Source organism: Cydia amplana, chromosome 7 (assembly GCF_948474715.1).
Source record: "Cydia amplana chromosome 7, ilCydAmpl1.1, whole genome shotgun sequence".
NCBI lineage: Eukaryota > Metazoa > Arthropoda > Insecta > Lepidoptera > Tortricidae > Cydia > Cydia amplana.
In genome coordinates this window covers 9,593,252-9,615,638 of record NC_086075.1, presented here as the reverse complement: position 1 = coordinate 9,615,638, position 22,387 = coordinate 9,593,252, and the positions used below count along the sequence as shown (strand labels likewise).

Genomic DNA, 22,387 nt, shown 5'->3' with positions numbered 1-22,387 from the left:
ATCAACCATAATTTTTAGATTCATTTTATTTTCAATAACATAAAAATGTTATGTTTTTCATTTTACACATTTCAAAATGAATTTCAGTGGGTTCGATCTGATTCCTAAAATGTTCACATTAAATTCAAAATGTATTAACTACAGTACAGTTTGGCTTTGCATGAACTCAGAGTCATGGGTTGCATAATACCTTATTTAGAAATCTTCTTTCACTTATTTCCAAATGTTGCATCTTACATTTGTACAAGAGCACAAAATCTACTACTCCACAGCTGTTCATTATAATATTCAACAAAATATATTGTAATAGTTCACTTGCTAGGGTGGATCACTCAACCGGTTTCTTGCCTTTTTAAATGTGATATGCTATACATTTTTTGTGATATTTTCCATTTTATACAAACAAATTCGTTATTTAATCACCTAAGATAGGTAAATGTGTAAAAAAAGTGCTATTTGGTCTCACAAAAATCCTTGTGATGATCCACCCAACCGCAGTATTCACTACAATAAATAGAACTAGCTAACTGGAATTGAAGGTCCCTTAAAAGTATGCATTAATTCTCAAAGCGGTGATCAACTAGCCATACAACATGACCATCAAATGTTTGCTCTCATCAATTACTATTAAGATTTCATGATACAATTAAGTTTAAAAGAGCTTCTGTGTGTGTGTGAGTAGTTGACCACAGCTGTGTATATAACACTAATTTTATTGTTTTCCGTAATAGATGACTAACTCTAAGAGGCGTCCATATTCATAGCATGAAGTAAAGATGCGCAAATCACCAATTTTTACATAAGTTAGTGAAAGTATTGACAGATTTACATATAAACTCTAAGATATTTATTAACTGTCTCATCAAAAATTTACTAATAGTAAGTTATCTCTGAAAATTGACATCTAAATTAATTATGGAGTACTTGAATATTTTATGGGAACTTAATTCCATTTAGAAATTTCGCGTCAATTGAGGCCCGGGCCGCGACTGCGCCCAAGCACAACTAAACATTTGAAAATATGTGAAACACGATCTTGTCAACCATGCTCATCTCAATTTTATTTAATATAGCAACTTTCTATTTAATAAAACTATACAATTTGACAACACCATTTAGAATGTCACTCATTATTGCTTCTCTATTTAGATACAAGTACATATATTGCTATGTTGAAGTCGTCAAGGGGGTTGCATAAAACTTAGATGAGCACAGATCTGACCATTGACTAAGGTGTTGGCCGGGATGCCATGTCGGGGGGGTGTTTGCATGTGTGTGGGCGCGTGTCAGAGCACAGCACGGTGTCGAGTCGGTGCGAGGATGCCTTGGGGTGTCACACTGAAGGCACGTGTAGTAATTTGCACTCTGAACGCTTGTTAACTTTTATACATATGGTATTTCGTATGTACATGTAAAACCATGTGTAGATTTTTAAAATTTAGTAATACTATACTAAACTGGCCGTCATATAAGTATCTGCCATGTTCTAAGTATAACTAGGTAATATAATATTCTTAACTAGATTCATATTTACAAATAATACAGTTCAATCTATATAGAAATTAAAATATATTTCTATCATTCTTCGATTCACATAACGCAAAATAATTTAACAGAGTTCATTTTTGCACTCACATTTACAATATAGTTTTGTAACTAATTTGTTACCATTTATTTGTTGATTTCAAACAACTCATATATCACCCAATAAGCGAGTAGCACTATACTCACGAATCCTATCATATTATCTTATCGTTTAAAAAATGCAGAATATGCGAAAAACTTCAAGGAATACTTTACAGTAAATGGCAATTGAACGTTATAGTTCGCCCGCATCCGATAGGAACTATAAGATTCAGAATGCCTCTCAGCGGAGTGAACTAACGCTATATGTACATGCCCCCCAGACCAAAACAGCTAGCACGTAACTCTCCTATTTACACCCTCAACTATCCACAAATTATAAACTCTTACGATTACAATTATGTATGTCGCATCGAATAAGTTGAATTAAGTATTAATGAAAATTTGTGTTACAGTTTATGCTAGAGTTTAGAATATAAGGAGCTCAAATGCGCCACCGATTGTGCGGCGGTGCGAGGAACTATAATACATTCAAACACCGAAGTGTCTATGGCCACGCCTCGCCTCACATACTTTACCTATATACTAAACGATCTCCAGCATCATTGTTTCAACAACCGATGCTACCGTGGTGATTATGTTGGATATTGCAACTCCAGTCAATGCTTCCAATATGCCGTTCATGAAATATTATCGCATACCTACTAGAAACTAAATGAATTCCTAAATAGTCTCACAATCTTCGCAATGCGATAAGCAAATTGACTTAACGTTTTGCGACATACAACATTTTCACGAATGGAGAAAGGACTAAAATCTAGTATCACAATGTCGGGCTTCGCTGGCTTGAATGCGAGTAGAATCAACGCCACACTAGGCTACCACCAAACACTAGTCCTGTTTTAACGAGCTGCACTTTCTTATTCTAGTAGTATACAATTTCTGGTAGAAAACACAATTGCTACATTAGGATAAGTCACCTACACTCGAACACCCAATCAACAACGCATGTCATCGAATTCGGTATCTTATGGTGTCACAATCAAATTGTTTACCACGGTAGGATCTAGCGAGGTTACAGTCCAATTGCATTTTCCTTCTCGTTACTGAGGTAACAATCAACATTCACTGACATCCCTCGCTAAAAATGGCGCTCTATCTGCCTTTTTAGCAAAGAACGTAAGCGTTTATTCCCCAGTGCTCCCGTTAGAGAGTACTTGTGTTCGGTGCGTTCCAGTGTCTTGTGTTTACTCGAAGAGTGCCAGGAGGTCGTCGGAGGAAGGCACGCGGGGAGGGTGCGAGCCGGCGGAGGAGGACGAGGAAGGCGGCGTGGCGAGCAGCTCGCCGAGCGCCGGCGCGTCCAGGTACGACAGCAGCTCCATCGGGTCCACGCTCGTCTCCGGCAATAGCTGGAAAGAGAGCATCACGTTGCACTTTCTATTTCGTCTCCCAGTTTACATACAATAAGTGGAAAACAGATAGGTTAATGTCGTCTAAAACAGCCAGTCATTTTTTTCTAAGGTCTTACTAGACGCTAATAAGGCAATAAGGATGCTGTAAGAACTGTAAGAATTTGTACATAATACACTCTACTTTTTAGGGTTCCGTACCCAAAGGGTAAAAACGGGACCCTATTACTAAGACTCCGCTGTCCGTCCGTCCGTCCGTCTGTCACCAGGCTGTATCTCACGAACCGTGATAGCAGTTGAAATTTTCACAGATGATGTATTTCTGTTGCCGCTATAACAACAAACTAGTTTTTTGCTTTGTGCGCGGGGCCCGAGGGCCCCGCGGTGTGCGTGTTGTTGTTGTTGTTGTTGTTGTTGTTGTCGTTGTGTAGTTGTTGCTGTTGTTGTTGCTGTAGTTTTGTTTTCCAAAGGGAAAAAGAAATGAAATTGTACTTTTGCTCGAAAGAAAAGGTCCGCATGCGAGCATTTCATTCCCGCAGCTCGGCCTTCGGCCTCGCGTGCTTGGGGACTGGTAAGGGACGCTCCGGGCCTTCGGCCCTACGCGGAGCTCGGCCTTCGGCCTTCGCTGGGTTTCGAAGCTCAGCGTCGGGCCTTCGGCCCGCCGCTTCGCTTATTAAAACACTCGGGGAGGGTTGGTTTCCGCTTGGGAGCGTAAGCGGGAAGTTGGAGCTCAAACACGACCCAATAGTAAAAGTGTCTTGACAAGCTCACGTCGGGCCTACGGCCTTCGGCCTTCGGCCCGCCGTTTCGCTTGTCTAAGCCACTTTTACTATTGGGTCGTGTTTGAGCTCCAACTTCCCCCTCTCGTGTGACGCTTCGGGCCTTCGGCCCTACGCGGAGCTCGGCCTTCGGCCTTCGCGAGCCTCGACGCTTCGCCGTCGGGCCTTCGGCCCGCCGGCTTCGCTTATTAAGGAACTCGGGGAGGGCGGTTTCCGCTTGGGAGCGTAAGCGGGAAGTTGGAGCTCAAACACGACCCAATAGTAAAAGTGTCTTGACAAGCTCACGGCGGGCCTACGGCCTTCGGCCTTCGGCCCGCCGTTTCGCTTGTCTAAGCCACTTTTACTATTGGGTCGTGTTTGAGCTCCAACTTCCCCCTCTCGTGTGACGCTTCGGGCCTTCGGCCCTACGCAGAGCTCGGCCTTCGGCCTTCGCGAGCCTCGACGCTTCGCCGCCGGGCCTTCGGCCCGCCGGCTCGCTCATCAACACAGTCGACTCGGTAGAACGCTTGGGAGCACTTCATTCACGCAGCTCGGCCTTCGGCCTCGCTTTAAATTACTGGGGGTCGCACGCTTGGGGGTCGGGGTGAAGGCTCCGGGCCTTCGGCCCGTCGCCGGGGTCGGCCTTCGGCCTCCCGGCCTGAAGCTCGCCCTTCGGGCTCGCTTAACACACTTTTTGTATAGGATTTCGCTTTGCTCGTCATTCCCGCGGCGAGGCCTTCGGCCTCGCCCAAAATTACTGGGGGTTGGACACGCCCGGACGCCCGGGGTGAAGCTCCGGGCCTGACGGCCCGTCGCGGGGTCGGCCTTCGGCCTCCCAGCCTGAAGCTCGCCCTTCGGGCTCGCTTAACCTACTTGGAAATTTGACTTTTGCCCCCGCCCGCGCCGTTTTGGACTTTTCCAAAAAATTTTTTTTACATGGTAATCTTGGGCCCCCAGGCTCGCCGCGTGCCAAATCTCAGCGCGCTCGGACCGACTTGAAAAAAAAAAAAAAAAAAAGTCGGCCATTTTGAATTTTTTTGAATGCAGTTGCAATTCTCTCGAGGCCCTCTATGACATTTGGTCGAGCACCCCCCGCCCATCTCGCGCCGTTTAAGAGTTGCCATACAAAATAAAAGTGACCAGTTTTTCCGCAATTGAAACATTTTTCGAAAAATTTTTTTACCATAGGAATCTAGGGGGCCCAGAGATTCCGTGACTAAAATTTCAGCGCGCTAGGACAAACTTGAAAAAATTAAAAAAAAAAAGTCGGCCCGTTTGAAAAAAAAATGGCGGCTTCAGAAACTGCCCAGGGTCCTCTATGACATTTGGTCGAGCACCCCCCCTCTAACCCCCACCGTTTGGCCGGGCCGTCAAACATTTTTCGACCCGGGAGCCGGATCCAAAAATCCATATTTTTCTGGACCTACAAATTCCGAGCTCTATACGAAAGTTTTTTTTTTTTTCACCCAGGTGCCACAGTTTTCAAATAAAACATCTATATTAGAAATCAGTGGGGATGTAGCTATATATAATATTAACTAGTTTTTTGCTTTGTGCGCGGGGCCCGAGGGCCCCGCGGTGTGCGTGTTGTTGTTGTTGTTGTTGTTGTAGTTGTTGTTTGTGCTGTTGTTGTTGCTGTAGTTTTGTTTTCCAAAGGGAAAAAGAAATGAAGTAGTACTTTTGCTCGAAAGAAAAGGTCCGCATGCGAGCATTTCATTCCCGCAGCTCGGCCTTCGGCCTCGCGTGCTTGGGGACTGGTAAGGGACGCTCCGGGCCTTCGGCCCTACGCGGAGCTCGGCCTTCGGCCTTCGCTGGGTTTCGAAGCTCAGCGTCGGGCCTTCGGCCCGCCGCTTCGCTTATTAAAACACTCGGGGGGGTTGGTTTTGCTTGGGAGCGTAAGCGGGAAGTTGGAGCTCAAACACGACCCAATAGTAAAAGTGGCTTGACAAGCTCACGTCGGGCCTACGGCCTTCGGCCTTCGGCCCGCCGTTTCGCTTGTCTAAGCCACTTTTACTATTGGGTCGTGTTTGAGCTCCAACTTCCCCCTCTCGTGTGACGCTTCGGGCCTTCGGCCCTACGCGGAGCTCGGCCTTCGGCCTTCGCGAGCCTCGACCCTTCGCCGCCGGGCCTTCGGCCCGCCGGCTCGCTTATCAACACAGTTGACTCGGTAGAACGCTTGGAAGCACTTCATTCACGCAGCTCGGCCTTCGGCCTCGCTTTAAATTACTTGCTCGAAAGAAAAGAACCGCTTGCGAGCATTTCATTCCCGCAGCTCGGCCTTCGGCCTTCGCGTGCTTGGGGACTCGTAAGGGACGCTCCGGGCCTTCGGCCCTACGCGGAGCTCGGCCTTCGGCCTTCGCTGGGTTTCGAAGCTCAGCGTCGGGCCTTCGGCCCGCCGCTTCGCTTATTAAAACACTTGGGAGGGTTGGTTCCGCTTGGGAGCGTAAGCGGGAAGTTGGAGCTCAAACACGACCCAATAGTAAAAGTGTCTTGACAAGCTCACGTCGGGCCTACGGCCTTCGGCCTTCGGCCCGCCGTTTCGCTTGTCTAAGCCACTTTTACTATTGGGTCGTGTTTGAGCTCCAACTTCCCCCTCTCGTGTGACGCTTCGGGCCTTCGGCCCTACGCGGAGCTCGGCCTTCGGCCTTCGCGAGCCTCGACGCTTCGCCGCCGGGCCTTCGGCCCGCCGGCTCGCTCATCAACACAGTTGACTCGGTAGAACGCTTGGAAGCACTTCATTCACGCAGCTCGGCCTTCGGCCTCGCTTTAAATTACTGGGGGTCGCACGCTTGGGGGTCGGGGTGAAGGCTCCGGGCCTTCGGCCCGTCGCCGGGGTCGGCCTTCGGCCTCCCGGCCTGAAGCTCGCCCTTCGGGCTCGCTTAACACACTTTTTGTATAGGATTTTGCTTTGCTCGTCATTCCCGCGGCGAGGCCTTCGGCCTCGCCCAAAATTACTGGGGGTAGGACACGCCCGGACGCCCGGGGTGAAGCTCCGGGCCTGACGGCCCGTCGCGGGGTCGGCCTTCGGCCTCCCAGCCTGAAGCTCGCCCTTCGGGCTCGCTTAACCTACTTGGAAATTTGACTTTTGCCCCCGCCCGCGCCGTTTTGGACTTTTCCAAAAATTTTTTTTCAGGTAGTAATCTTGGGCCCCCAGGCTCGCCGCGTGCCAAATCTCAGCGCGCTCGGACCAACTTGAAAAAAAAAAAAAAAAAAGTCTGCCATTTTGATTTTTTTTGAATGCAGTTGCACTTGTCTCGAGGCCCTCTATGACATTTGGTCGAGCACCCCCCGCCCATCTCGCGCCGTTTAAGAGTTGCCATACAAAATAAAAGTGGCCAGTTTTTCCGCAATTGAAACATTTTTCGAAAATTTTTTTTTTCATAGGAATCTAGGGGACCCCGAGATTCCGTGACCGAAATCTCAGCGCGCTGGGACAAACTTGAAAAAATTAAAAAAAAAAAGTCGGCCCGTTTGAAAAAAAAATGGCGGCTTCAAAAACTGCCCAGGGTCCTCTATGACATTTGGTCGAGCACACCCCGCCTAAGTCTTACCGTTTCGGCGTGCTCCTATGCAGAATCGTGGTCTTCCATACAATCCAAAAATCCATATTTTTCTGGACCTACAAATTCCGAGCTCTGTACGAATCTTTTTTTTTTTTTAACCTAACCCTCACAGTTTAGAAATAAAACGTATACATGAGAAATCAGTCGTAATGTAGCTATATATAATATTAACTAGTTTTTTGCTTTGTGCGCGGGGCCCGAGGGCCCCGCGGTGTGCGTGTTGTTGTTGTTGTTGTTGTTGTCGTTGTGTAGTTGTTGCTGTTGTTGTTGCTGTAGTTTTGTTTTCCAAAGGGAAAAAGAAATGAAATTGTACTTTTGCTCGAAAGAAAAGGTCCGCATGCGAGCATTTCATTCCCGCAGCTCGGCCTTCGGCCTCGCGTGCTTGGGGACTGGTAAGGGACGCTCCGGGCCTTCGGCCCTACGCGGAGCTCGGCCTTCGGCCTTCGCTGGGTTTCGAAGCTCAGCGTCGGGCCTTCGGCCCGCCGCTTCGCTTATTAAAACACTCGGGGAGGGTTGGTTTTGCTTGGGAGCGTAAGCGGGAAGTTGGAGCTCAAACACGACCCAATAGTAAAAGTGTCTTGACAAGCTCACGTCGGGCCTACGGCCTTCGGCCTTCGGCCCGCCGTTTCGCTTGTCTAAGCCACTTTTACTATTGGGTCGTGTTTGAGCTCCAACTTCCCCCTCTCGTGTGACGCTTCGGGCCTTCGGCCCTACGCGGAGCTCGGCCTTCGGCCTTCGCGAGCCTCGACGCTTCGCCGCCGGGCCTTCGGCCCGCCGGCTCGCTCATCAACACAGTTGACTCGGTAGAACGCTTGGGAGCACTTCATTCACGCAGCTCGGCCTTCGGCCTCGCTTTAAATTACTGGGGGTCGCACGCTTGGGGGTCGGGGTGAAGGCTCCGGGCCTTCGGCCCGTCGCCGGGGTCGGCCTTCGGCCTCCCGGCCTGAAGCTCGCCCTTCGGGCTCGCTTAACCTACTTGGAAATTTGACTTTTGCCCCCGCCCGCGCCGTTTTGGACTTTTCCAAAAAATTTTTTTTACATGGTAATCTTGGGCCCCCAGGCTCGCCGCGTGCCAAATCTCAGCGCGCTCGGACCGACTTGAAAAAAAAAAAAAAAAAAGTCGGCCATTTTGAATTTTTTTAAATGCAGTTGTATTTCTCTCGAGGCCCTCTATGACATTTGGTCGAGCACCCCCCGCCCATCTCGCGCCGTTTAAGAGTTGCCATACAAAATAAAAGTGGCCAGTTTTTCCGCAATTGAAACATTTTTGGAAAAATTTTTTTTTCATAGGAATCTAGGGGACCCCGAGATTCCGTGACCGAAATCTCAGCGCGCTGGGACAAACTTGAAAAAATTAAAAAAAAAAAGTCGGCCCGTTTGAAAAAAAAATGGCGGCTTCAAAAACTGCCCAGGGTCCTCTATGACATTTGGTCGAGCACCCCCCACCTAGGTCTCACCGTTACGCCAGGCCGTCAAACATTTTTCGACCCGGGAGCCGGATCCAAAAATCCATATTTTTCTGGACCTACAAATTCCGAGCTCTATACGAATCTTTTTTTTTTTTTCACCTAACCCTTACAGTTGTCAAATAAAACATATATATGAGAAATGAGTCGTAATGTAGCTATATATATTATTAACTAGTTTTTTGCTTTGTGCGCGGGGCCCGAGGGCCCCGCGGTGTGCGTGTTGTTGTTGTTGTTGTTGTTGTTGTCGTTGTGTAGTTGTTGCTGTTGTTGTTGCTGTAGTTTTGTTTTCCAAAGGGAAAAAGAAATGAAATTGTACTTTTGCTCGAAAGAAAAGGTCCGCATGCGAGCATTTCATTCCCGCAGCTCGGCCTTCGGCCTCGCGTGCTTGGGGACAGGTAAGGGACGCTCCGGGCCTTCGGCCCTACGCGGAGCTCGGCCTTCGGCCTTCGCTGGGTTTCGAAGCTCAGAGTCGGGCCTTCGGCCCGCCGCTTCGCTTATTAAAACACTCGGGGAGGGTTGGTTTCCGCTTGGGAGCGTAAGCGGGAAGTTGGAGCTCAAACACGACCCAATAGTAAAAGTGTCTTGACAAGCTCACGTCGGGCCTACGGCCTTCGGCCTTCGGCCCGCCGTTTCGCTTGTCTAAGCCACTTTTACTATTGGGTCGTGTTTGAGCTCCAACTTCCCCCTCTCGTGTGACGCTTCGGGCCTTCGGCCCTACGCGGAGCTCGGCCTTCGGCCTTCGCGAGCCTCGACGCTTCGCCGCCGGGCCTTCGGCCCGCCGGCTTCGCTTATTAAGGAACTCGGGGAGGGCGGTTTCCGCTTGGGAGCGTAAGCGGGAAGTTGGAGCTCAAACACGACCCAATAGTAAAAGTGTCTTGACAAGCTCACGGCGGGCCTACGGCCTTCGGCCTTCGGCCCGCCGTTTCGCTTGTCTAAGCCACTTTTACTATTGGGTCGTGTTTGAGCTCCAACTTCCCCCTCTCGTGTGACGCTTCGGGCCTTCGGCCCTACGCGGAGCTCGGCCTTCGGCCTTCGCGAGCCTCGACGCTTCGCCGCCGGGCCTTCGGCCCGCCGGCTTCGCTTATTAAGGAACTCGGGGAGGGCGGTTTCCGCTTGGGAGCGTAAGCGGGAAGTTGGAGCTCAAACACGACCCAATAGTAAAAGTGTCTTGACAAGCTCACGGCGGGCCTACGGCCTTCGGCCTTCGGCCCGCCGTTTCGCTTGTCTAAGCCACTTTTACTATTGGGTCGTGTTTGAGCTCCAACTTCCCCCTCTCGTGTGACGCTTCGGGCCTTCGGCCCTACGCGGAGCTCGGCCTTCGGCCTTCGCGAGCCTCGACGCTTCGCCGCCGGGCCTTCGGCCCGCCGGCTCGCTCATCAACACAGTCGACTCGGTAGAACGCTTGGGAGCACTTCATTCACGCAGCTCGGCCTTCGGCCTCGCTTTAAATTACTGGGGGTCGCACGCTTGGGGGTCGGGGTGAAGGCTCCGGGCCTTCGGCCCGTCGCCGGGGTCGGCCTTCGGCCTCCCGGCCTGAAGCTCGCCCTTCGGGCTCGCTTAACACACTTTTTGTATAGGATTTTGCTTTGCTCGTCATTCCCGCGGCGAGGCCTTCGGCCTCGCCCAAAATTACTGGGGGTTGGACACGCCCGGACGCCCGGGGTGAAGCTCCGGGCCTGACGGCCCGTCGCGGGGTCGGCCTTCGGCCTCCCAGCCTGAAGCTCGCCCTTCGGGCTCGCTTAACCTACTTGGAAATTTGACTTTTGCCCCCGCCCGCGCCGTTTTGGACTTTTCCAAAAATTTTTTTTCAGGTAGTAATCTTGGGCCCCCAGGCTCGCCGCGTGCCAAATCTCAGCGCGCTCGGACCAACTTGAAAAAAAAAAAAAAAAAAAGTCGGCCATTTTGAAAATTTTTAAATGCAGTTGTATTTCTCTCGAGGCCCTCTATGACATTTGGTCGAGCACCCCCCGCCCATCTCGCGCCGTTTAAGAGTTGCCATACAAAATAAAAGTGGCCAGTTTTTCCGCAATTGAAACATTTTTGGAAAAAATTTTTTTTCATAGGAATCTAGGGGACCCCGAGATTCCGTGACCGAAATCTCAGCGCGCTAGGACAAACTTGAAAAAAAAAAAAAAAAAAAAGTCGGCCCGTTTGAAAAAAAAATGGCGGCTTCAGAAACTGCCCAGGGTTCTCTATGACATTTGGTCGAGCACCCCCCGCCTAAGTCTTACCGTTTCGGCGTGCTCCTATACAGAATCGTGGTCTTCCATACAATCCAAAAATCCATATTTTTCTGGACCTACATTTTCCGAGCTCTATACGAATCAGTTTTTTTTTTTAACCCAGGTGCCACAGTTTTCAAATAAAACATATATATGAGAAATGAGTCGTAATGTAGCTATATATATTATTAATAATACTAAAAACAGAATAAAATAAAGATTTAAGTGGGGCTCCCATACAACAAACGTGATTTTTGACTGAAGTTAAGCAACGTCGGGCGGGGTCAGTACTTGGATGGGTGACCGTTTTTTTGCTTGTTTTGCTCTATTTTTTGTTGATGGTGCGGAACCCTCCGTGCGCGAGTCCGACTCGCACTTGGCCGGTTTTTTGTTCTGTTACCTACATTACTTCGTATAATCAATCGCGCGGAGTTGTTTGTTGCTAGACAAGAGATAAACGAGATCGTGTAACTTACATTGAGATTTTCAGTGCCCTCGCCGTCGATGACCGCCGCGGGGTCAAAGTTTAGGTCCGACGGTATGTCCACGTCGGTGAGGGAGTGGTGGCCGACGGAGGGCGGGCCCGGCGTGTGTGAGGAGCCAGGCGTGTGCGCTCCGCCGCCGCCGCCCGGCGTGTGTGCTGAGCCCGGCGTATGTGGTGTGTGAGGCGTGTGCGGCATCTATCGAGTTATGGAAAGGTTAGTTTATGTTCTCTTCTTTTACTATCCTAATGACTGTCCAGAAAAGGAGTGTTTTGGTTCCATCTTTGTAAGTTTGTATTTGATATTCTCGTTTCTGTGTTTTTTTATTGAATTTCACTACTATACCAGAACTTTTTGAAGTCTGATGTACTTATCAGTACTTGGCAGACAAAAACAAGTTTTTAGTGCCACTGATTCTAAGTCAAGCAGAAATCAAAATTTTATCGAATAAGAGATCATTGTCCATTTACTGTGAATCAGATATATATGTGTCAAAATCAAACGAAGAGATACTTAAACAATACAAACCTGATCATTCAGACTTTTTTCCATCGCATTCAAAGGATCCAGGGAATTCACGCTATCATTCAAATGCGAGAGCGGACCGTTGCCAGCAAACTCGTTACTTCCAGGGCCATTGCTCATGCCGTAGTCGTAATTCGGATTGCCGTTGGCATTCCGGTTCTGCGTGCTCTGGTTGTAGGTGGAGATCATGGAGCCACTAGCGATCGTGTTCATGTCTGGAGGTAGGTACGGCGATAATGCTTGGTCCCAGTTGTTCATTGTGGGCATGTTCATTGAACCCGGCGACACCGCTTTGCCTCGCTTGCCGACGCTGTTGTCATTGCTATCTTCATCCTGAGAACAAAACATGAGTGTTAGAAATCTCTACCTACATGTCTAATAGGTAGGTACTTCAATATTATATTGAAGGGTTCTTAAAAGTATGTCAGTAAGGGAATTGAGATGATTTCTTACCTTTATTCCAGTATTAGCAAGATTTTTCGCTGGCTTCCAATTTGCTCCAGCGTCAATGGTGACCTCATCAACGTCTGAATTGTTTGCCGTATTCAGGATTCCCCACATGTACTGGTCAACCTCTAGGCCTTCTAATTGCGCTGGTTTACTGGAAGTAAATTAAGTCCGGTTATATTACAAGGCAACTTTGTCGTGAATATATATTACTTGACAATAAAAGTTATGAAATTACAGGTATAAAGAAAAGTACTAAACAATTAATATGTTGCAACTTACTTGCAAACAGGACATCTCCACGACCCTCTTTCACAGTTGAGTTGTAGATAAGATTCGAGATCGAAACACTGTATGTGTTTACATTCATGTCCTCGCGCAGGCAGCGTGATTTTCTTGAACGTGATTGGGCATTTTAGCGAGACTTTTAAAGCAGTTTGTTCTACGCTGTCCCTGTCGTTCGGATTGTTGGAAACGTTATTGCTATTTGCTGGCGATTGGTTGAAGTTCATCTTGATTTTGGCGATACAGTGGTCGGCAGTCAGCAACCGTTTCCTTAGTAGACCTTGCAGGACACTCCTGACACTCGGCCGGTGGACTAATTGTAATACGAACAGATGCGACTGAAAAAAAAGCGCAAATGATTATCGGTTCCAAATTATTTGCAAGACATGGACGTGACTTGAATTGTTATGACTTGGACCGTATTGGCACAAGTGTTTCAAGAATGAAAGGCAAATGTTTGCTCGGTTTTCAATAATGAAGACACTTACACAACAGCAGGCGGACACGGTTATCTGTATCGTGTTTCTGCCAGGCTGGCAAACTTCTTTCAGGTACAGCGGTTTGTGTGATGTTTTGTTCTCTCCTCTATCTATAACTAAAGGCGTTGCGTTGACCGAGACTTGAACACTCGCCGGCCAGTTCGTGTTCATCTGCCTATCTTCGTGGTGGAAGCATTTTAGTTGTAACTCAAGATCCGATCTGAAATAGAAACATTGATGTCAGGGTTTTTCCTAAAATTATTATGTGGAATTGGTAGAAGATATGAAATGCTAATGATATTTACCTCCATATTAACGTTGAATGGACCGTGGCTTTTAATTGGAATACATGATTGCTAACTGCTAAATTATGTTCTAATCTAAATGGTGGTAATATAATACCATCTCTTACAGGGAATGTTAACCGGAGCTCGTCATCTGAAAAGGAAAGAATTGCATTAGTACAAGTTTTAAATAAATTTACAAAGGCGACATGAAACTGTACACAATTCAGATACGTACTTTGCATGCCCATAGGTTGTTTGAGCTCGTTAAAGTGGGGCTTTCCTTCACCAGCCGAGTTCGGACTTATGTATGGCGGCATGCTGCTGGCAGGCGTTAACGGAGGCGTGGGGTTCCCGGGGACAGGACTGTGCTGATAGCTCATGTTAGTTCTCATCGCAACTTCCTGGGCAAACTGACCGCTGTATTGACCATACTGGCTGTTGCCACCCTGATGTTGCGGAAATTGATTAGGAACGCCACCGTTAAAATATTGCCCTTGGTTAGAGTATGGCGGCGTCGTCTGTCTCATGCCTCCTCTCATTCCTGCTGCAAAATTTCCACTCGGTCCCAGGGGCTGTTGAGGGGGATATTGGCCTTGGAAGCCCGGCCGGCCTCCATATCCCGCGGGGTATTGTCCAGGCCCAAATGTAGGTTGACCACCCATGTACTGCTGCTTGCGCTGGTTCATAAGCATCGGCCCCTGGGGATATGGCGTATGCCGCCTCTGATACTGGGGCCCCATCTTCGCCGCACCGGCCATCTGCCCCGGTCCCATTTGCGAGGACATCATATTAGCGTGCATGCCCATATTGGCCATTTGTGCCATAGGGTTCATGCCGTTCATGCCGGCGTTACCCATTTGGCCCATGCCGGTCATGCCGTTCATGCCACCGTTGCCGCCCATGCCCATCCCGGTCATGCCGGGGTTGTGGCTGCGCTGCTGACCGTAGCCGTTCATCGCATTATATTGGGGGTTGCCCATAGTCATGTTTTGCATCTGAAATTGATAAACATTTCTTTAATATCTAGCAGAAGATGAACAAAAAACGTGAAGAGGTCTTTGTGGATGTGTGTAACGAATGTGATTTGATTTATATTAGGCGAAGGGTGTTTTGTTACCTGCGAGAATGGCTGCGAGTCCTGCATCGCGGCCGTGGTGGCCGCGGCGACCATTGCGGCGGTGGCGCCGAACTGCGCGTTCTCGCCCCCGCCGCTCATCGCGCCCGAACCGCCGGCGCACCCATAGCTGCTGATAAACAAAATAAAAAACATAAGACACAGTTAAAATCCGACAAGTCAGAGATTCTTATAATGTATGTAGTTAACTTTGTGTATAGAATTTAGTCTACAAATATTACTTTAAAAGCAACAAAACAGTGCCAAGAACGCGCATAGGCTTATTAAAATGTGAAATCGGTCCAGCTAACTTTATTTCACTCACGATATGAGTAGTTTCTATTGCAAGCGGCCTTGCAGAGCCGAACATTCCACACGTTAACGCTTCGATTATTAATAAACTTAGATTCAATATTCAACCCAAATCCTATTGACGCAAGATCTTTTTTTAATACATGCCGAGATTTTATTATTTTACGAACAATGAGAGAAAAAATCAATATGGACGTATAGTGACGCGTTGTTACCCCTGTGTTTCTCTCGGGATGTGTTTGATTTTTTGTATAGCGCCGGAGTGGGAGCTCGATTCATGTGAACTGCTTTTGGGGCGAATTCCCGAGCCTTCCCGGAGCCCTTCCTAATAATTCTCGACAAATGCACGACAAACACTCGCGCGGGCTGCCCATTGTTACACCGCATCTCTGTGTAGTAGTGCACAACAATATTGCCTCTTTGTGTTGCTATTATAAAATTATTCTAATGAATACGCAAACACACACAGCACACACGTAAGCAAACCGAGTATGTACCAAAATTGTCAAGCTGTCATGTCAAACATGATATTTTCGTTTGTTTCAGTTGTGAAGTGTTAATGTTGACGGGATGAGTTTATTAGTCATTAAATAAGTCATTACGTCGACTATAAATCGCCGCAAGCCTTTGTTGGTTTTCCACAACTCCTACTTAAGTATTCTTGTAAATAGCTTAACGGATACTTAGTAGCGTCATTGGAATGAGCGACAACCAATAAACACACGAGTCAACAGCGCTCAAGTCGTTGGGTCTATTCATCGAGGCTGTAGATGATTTACAAGGGTCCTTCCTTAGGTAAACTCGGCTCGACCTTACACTTCTTTTTATAGTTTTGTCTGGCTTTTTTCTTTTGCCGACCAAAATGTGTAGCCGACAAAAAAATACGTGTTCAGTTCTGTATCCTGGTGCACTTTTTGTTAAATGGTACCACATCCGAATAATCACTTACGGTCTGCTCAAAATATTTGGGATCTTGAATGCGAGCGGCTCGGTCGTCTCGGCCATTTCTTTTGAGACAATTCTTGGAACTCATTTTTTTATAACCGTTTTGCAAGAGCGTTGTGACGATCCGTCTGGTTTCAAATGTACTCCGAGGGACTTGAATTTAACTGGAGCTTTGTGAGATACTTTTATAGATTAGCTGTCAGTATTTCGTTAACGCTGGCAAACTGTTCTACGACACACGAGCCGTTTAGTTAAGATAAATCAATATGAAGGAGTGGCTATGTCGCTATTTCGAGAAACTAGAAGGTGTTTGGCATAGTATTGAGAGATGTGTGAGTAACGCGTAGGTATTTTGATACATAGGCTGCAGTTAATTTTAGATCGTTGCGCAGACGTGTCGGATTCCTAGTTAATTGGCAGTGGCGATAATCACGTATTGAATTCAATTGCTTAAAAATATTATAAAAGGTTGACATTGTTTAGTCATTTATTGCAGTTTCTCTGTGATTCCTAACTTATAATTATTATCACTGTTATCACTCATGTAACAAGTTACGGTTTTCATTCATGTAACATGATTTTTATTAGAAGTGGAGTGTTAAATAAGGCATTAATTGTGAGCCGCGTATAGATTACTATCATGGCGGCGTGAAGCCGTGGCGAGCCCCCGTTTCGACGCCAGTTGGTCACCCCTGTTAAATACCACTTCACATTGTGGCTTGCGCGCACATTGCTGGCATTAACTATTGACGTATTGAACAAATGCGACAGTCTGTGTTAAGGTTCAATTACTGTTAAACAAATTTTATGATTGGCTTTTTATCTTCAAACATTTTATTGTAACATTTGTAACAACATAGCTTGCAGTTGGACGAGTCATGTTGTTTACAAACACCTGACGTACGGTAATTCGAAATTAATTATGCTCCTCGTTCTTCGATAATTACTCGTAACTATTGGGAAATATGAAGTTCAGATATCAATAAACTCGTAATGCCGCTTTCTTTTATATAAAAAATATCAAGCAATTTTTGACAGTGACAAATCATACGATTCGATCTGTATGTGCCATTTTTCGATTTCTGTCTCATTCTCGTCAATTGAAGCCGGGTCGGGGACTCGGGAGAGAATGAATCATGCTTCAAGGAGCGGATTCCGAGGGTTATAAATGGAGGAGCGTTCCGGGGTAAATACGGTACAATAAGCGAAGGGTCGGGCCGTAGCCCGCTTGGGGTAAGTGGGCCCGGTCACGTCAATATGGGGCTTTATTACGACGACGCTGATAATAATTTGTTTGTTTCTGATGATATTACACCGAAACATCGAATTACCGGAAAATTAGTATTTTGACTTCTTGTTTTCTAAACTATCACAAATGCATTAGGTATCTAGAGTTTAAAATATTTACTTAAGTACATATTTGCATAGCTCAGAGACTTAGTATAATCCTAATTTGTATGTATTGTCTTGTCGACACACAATACTCTATATCCATAGTTCACACAGATGCATACCCACATCTACCGTCTTTCTTTTATAGTCATGGCTGTTGAGGAATCAAATGCTCGGAAAAAAACTGTACAAAAGAATCCGTTCGACTCTATTGGGCACGTGGTGCTTAGCATTCCCAACATCTATAAGACAGGAGTGATAAGGTTGTATGAAACTTGTACACTCTTAGGTCCTTTTTCGATTAGATGTTGGATACAGTGCACGCATCCGCCCCCAACGCCTCGCCCGTTCAGGACTGACGTTTTTTCCCACGATCACTTACGAACCGCTACAAATCATGATTCAAATCTCGTTAACGTAAAACTATCAAAGAAAGTTCATCATTGAAATTTTCTTTATTATATAAAATGCCGTTAATGGACGCACAAAATTCAGTTAAAATGTCTCACAATTTTGCTACCCTTAAAGTAGACTTCCTGTTCGCTGTTCACACAATCTCGTTGCCAGGTCGCTTATTATTATTTACTTATTGGTTTTGTATAGAGGCAGGCAGCCATCAACAATATGTCGTTTGTAAAGGTGACTACAAAACAAAGCCGTTGAGCGACTTAGCACCTGCTCGATTTTTTTGAAATAGAAAAATTGTGGTGATAGTAATCACGAATATTTTATTAGGTGAGTAACTTTAATTATTTATTTTAATTTACAGAAATTTGAAAGTGTAAAATTTAATCTTGAGTAATTTATGAGTTGGCTTTAAGTATGCGAAGCGTTCGGTTATGTTTTGCTAGTTTATAACGTTTTGTTTGTTTGTGTTTATTGTAAGCGCCAAGTGCAGTCACCGCACCGCCCCGCGTGCATTCCCAGCGCACGTCTGTGTGAGTGAGCCGTCACCGTGTGCGTGAGGCCGCTGGTGTGAGTGTCCCGCTCGTGTTAGTGTGCTCTCGGCTTTTGAGAGTGTGAATGGAAGAGCATACATTTTATTTATAATTGCAACGATGCGCGGACCACAGTGTCACACTTTGCTTGTGTATACATTTAAGCCAATCGTCATTTCATTTGTCGACCCTTAAACGATTTAAACAAGCTTTCTTAATTGGTAGGTGTTTTTTGCGTTGGTCACATTTAGTGATTTATTATTTTAGCATGTCCACACTGGCAGTTCAGAAATTTACGTAGACTGTATATTTTCGATTTTATTGCCTGTTAACTACGATAAGGTGGCACAGGTAAGCGAGTCACGTTTCAGCGTTTTGTTGGAAATGTAAACAAAGTTGTTCCGGATAAGATAAAAACAAGTTGGTACGTAGGTAAGTGTGAAGTTTTGGTAACTGATAAAGCGAAGACGCGCGTCCTCTGCATATTTGTGTACTCTGTTAGGTGAGAAGGAAAAATTTATTCTAACTACTAGAATAATTATGTCGGTCTTGATATCTTCCTGGTTATTTCACGGCCAGCGTCATTGCAAAATATTACGTTGTAATTTTGTAACTAACTTTTCTGAAGTCGTGGGTTGTTAACTCTTAGTTGTTTATATACGTTTCATTGCAAATATAAACTGTCAGGCGTAACACTGATTTAAACATTAACGATTTTTACACATTATTAAATTATATATAATTTATATATATTAATTTATATATATTTGTATAATTTAATAATGTCAGGCGTAACTTAAAGGGCGAAATTTAAAATTAATAATTATAATTTTGAATACAAAAAAATCTCTGACGTCGACTAATGTTTACGTTTAAATTTACTAGTAAAGGTTCACCGAAGTTGTCGTTAATTGGTCTAATAAGTGACAAAAAGTATCTATGTGTACGTCAAAATGCTTATCAGGTTGACATGGCAAGACGTCATTCACTATTGTCATTTTGTATCGTTAATTTAATTCACTTCAGCTTTGGTGCATCGATATCAATAACATAGCTAATAATGCACGAGTAGATAAAGGTATCACGTTTACCAACTTTTTTCTAGTTTTTCATAAGCTTTATATCACCAAGTGTATAATTAAAAATATCCGTATTTAATACCTTCGTCCACTCATGTCCATAATCCAAGCACCAAAAAGGCTTCACTCACCTAGGGGCGTTGACCCTGTATCCTATATTCGCTTGCAGAGGGTTGTGCTTGTCCACAGCGGCCCCAAAGCTGGCGGAACCCGCGTAGCCGACCGAGCCAGTGGAGTTCGCCGTCCTGTCGGCCAAGGGACACCCTCTGAAACACGATGCACCTCGTTGTAGCTCGAATTGTCACTCCTCATTCAACCCTCGGTTTTTAAGCCAGGTTAAATGTCAAAAATCTTCAAATGAAAAATTTCTGAAGACTTATAGTGATGTAAATCTTCTAGCGAAAATTTCCTGAACGCCCCAATAGCGTACGTGTCAGGCGTACTTTTTTTTATCGCGCTAAGCGTCGTAAATTTCGCTCCAGCCAGCACGTCAACAATCGAAACGTTCATCGAGTCGTGGCACTTTACATAATTCGTAAACCTTTATTCAGGTATTCTGATGGATCCTCACTGAAAATTTACGGTGGGTTTTCTCACGTTTTTAATGGATTACTTATCAGATGGATTGGTACATATAATTTCTTTCTTTACTTTTTTTTGCACTTTATAAAAATCCATTCGTGATTTTTCTCTTCGAGTTTTCAATTTCAACTCTTTTCTGTGTACGCCACGATGAACGCTTCGCTCGTGAATCCCGTCAGTCGATCAGCTGTGGCAAAATCCAACGTGCGCTCTATTTTACGACAGGTGGTGTGTGTGTCTATAGTTCAGTTTTAGACAAGTTTTGTAATTTTATTCGTTGATAAATATTATTTATTATGATAAATATTTTTAATAATGATTTTTATAACGTACTACGATTTTTACAACTTGCAAAACTTCTATAAACACCACGCAAAACTTAAAAAAAAAACACTTTTTATTTACTTGAGTTAGCACTGTCACGGGGCACAAATACTTTGAGGAATCACTCAGTTTTTTTCTCCAAAATCCAATGTTATCACATAAATGCAATCCTTTTGGTAGTTCACTGCACTGTTTTGTTGTTCAAAATCCACAAAAGTCGCAAATCACAAAACTTTATAAACAATCCAAATCCTGTGTGATGAGATCTTTTTTTCCACTGTATTCCAGTATTTGATAAGGGTCCTGAATACGGTTATCGTCTACACGAAAGTCCGACTGAAATCACCGAAACATTATTGACGTGCGTTCGCGAGAGTCGACAGCAACGTCACTGACGGCGAGCAACCGCGTGTTCGGCCGCCAAAGGTAACACTGGCGAGCCGGCGACGGTGAGTGGATGCGGCGCGGGGCGCTCCAGCCCCGCGCGGCGTTGCCAGCTCGCGGCGATAAGTGGCGCACCCCCGCGTCCCCCGCTCGTGTGTCGTCGTCTCGGCAGCTCGGCACTCGGCATTCGGCCGCGCTCGGGCGTCGCCGTCGCTCCCTCGGCCCGCTCGCTTCGTCTCGCGCGCTCGACGTTTTCACGTAACGGTCCCCGATCGAGCGTGATACAGCGAGTGCGATAGTTGCAACGCTCTGTTCTGTCGTCATTCGATTAGGCAGTACAATCGAAGTAGATCGCTATTGCGGGATGATACTGCCACTTAATGTATTTTATTATAAGTAGTATATTTATCGCCTGTAATTTTATTGATTATTCATAATTATATTATTTAATTACTACATTACAAGGTTAACGAGCTGCGTGTAACACTATAAAATACTTACAATTATCTAGGTATCCTAGAGATAAAGGTGCGCAAAGATGGCGCCACAGTTTAACCTTAGCCCGCATTCGACGGTGATTTCAAATTTGGCGCCAATTTTTAAATTTACCACCACTCTTGAAAATAGTTCACTTAGGAAAGAATGATCACCATCAATGCCAAAGTTACAATTAGTTTCAAACTTATTCTACGATTAAGAAAAAGAATTGACGGCCATTATGCAAGGTTATTAAAATGAGTGCTTATCAAAACGGTAAGTACCTACCTGATAAATACTATAAAAAGAACTACAAATACCGGCATACCGGAAACTTTGGGTATCTCCGGAAACTTTGGGTAGTGATACCCTGGAAAGGATGCAGGTATTAGCTACCGGCAAATTCGGCCGTCTCCTCCTCCTCGTCGTCGTCCTTAGATAGATAGATAGATAGATAGATAAAGCATTGATACCCAATGTTGATACCCTAACTGGCAAGGCTAAGTAGTCGCTATGTTTTTGCGCATCGGCAGCGGTCAAGCAACGTTCGGGCATAATAATTAGCCGCGATAAACAATAGGCATGTCCTCTTCGCTACCTGACGACGAGGACGTCACTCGTCCTGCCATGTCCTTGCCGCTCGCTCGGTCGACTCGCACCTAGGGTTACCAGATACGAATTTAGAATTTATTATTTGTATTGATTTAAGTAAATAAAAAGGTACTTTATAAAGAAGTCTATGAATTCAAAAAATTCCTGACATTTTCGTGTTCCGTCCCCATTCCTGACAAAAGGCCAAAATTCTTGACATGTCAGGAAAATTCTTGTCATCTGGTAACCCTACTCGCACCAAATCACGCACACCTTCAAAACAAACACATCTTAAGCAAACGCGTGACGTACTCAATAATTATCTTTTAATTGTTATTGGCAATATTGTTTAGGTACTTAATGTTATTGATCCCAATAACATTAATATTAAAACTGTCAAGATAATGAGATTAGCGATGTTTAATAGTTCTATTGCTAATTCTGTCTTTTAGCCCATCAATTCGCGATACGTGTAGGAAATTTGCTTTGGTATACTGAAGAGAAATGAAAACAAACCACATTAGAGAAATATCTTCGGGAATTGGACTAAATATTATTAAGTTAGGGTCGTCATAGGCCAAAAATATTATAAATTATAGACATTCAGAATGTCAGGATTATGGAATTCATGACCTCTGAAAAATATTGTAAATAGTGAAATGTCCTTTTAAGGGTCGTTTTTAATCAGCAGATATGTAAACACTTAAATTCAAAAGTCACATAAAATGTAGCCAAAATC

General features: G+C 45.4%; 1 protein-coding gene across 2 annotated transcripts; it reads right to left on the bottom strand.

The window, feature by feature from the left end:
* Positions 1 to 8: 8 nt before the first annotated feature.
* Positions 9 to 20,644, bottom strand: LOC134649453 (zinc finger MIZ domain-containing protein 1). 2 transcript variants are annotated; one of them, XM_063504207.1, is made up of 11 exons: positions 20,278 to 20,644; positions 19,422 to 19,556; positions 14,628 to 14,757; positions 13,746 to 14,505; positions 13,529 to 13,661; positions 13,233 to 13,443; positions 12,742 to 13,082; positions 12,466 to 12,613; positions 12,016 to 12,345; positions 11,482 to 11,685; positions 9 to 2,993 (listed from the first exon to the last, which is right to left on the bottom strand). In XM_063504207.1, the coding sequence occupies exons 3-11, from the start codon at positions 14,724 to 14,726 to the stop codon at positions 2,832 to 2,834; spliced, it is 2,388 nt and encodes a 795-aa protein (XP_063360277.1). In that variant the 5' UTR covers positions 14,727 to 14,757; positions 19,422 to 19,556; positions 20,278 to 20,644; the 3' UTR covers positions 9 to 2,831. The 2 variants fall into 2 exon arrangements, with proteins under 2 accessions (XP_063360277.1, XP_063360278.1); XM_063504208.1 differs by having other exon boundaries at positions 14,628 to 14,754.
* Positions 20,645 to 22,387: the final 1,743 nt, after the last annotated feature.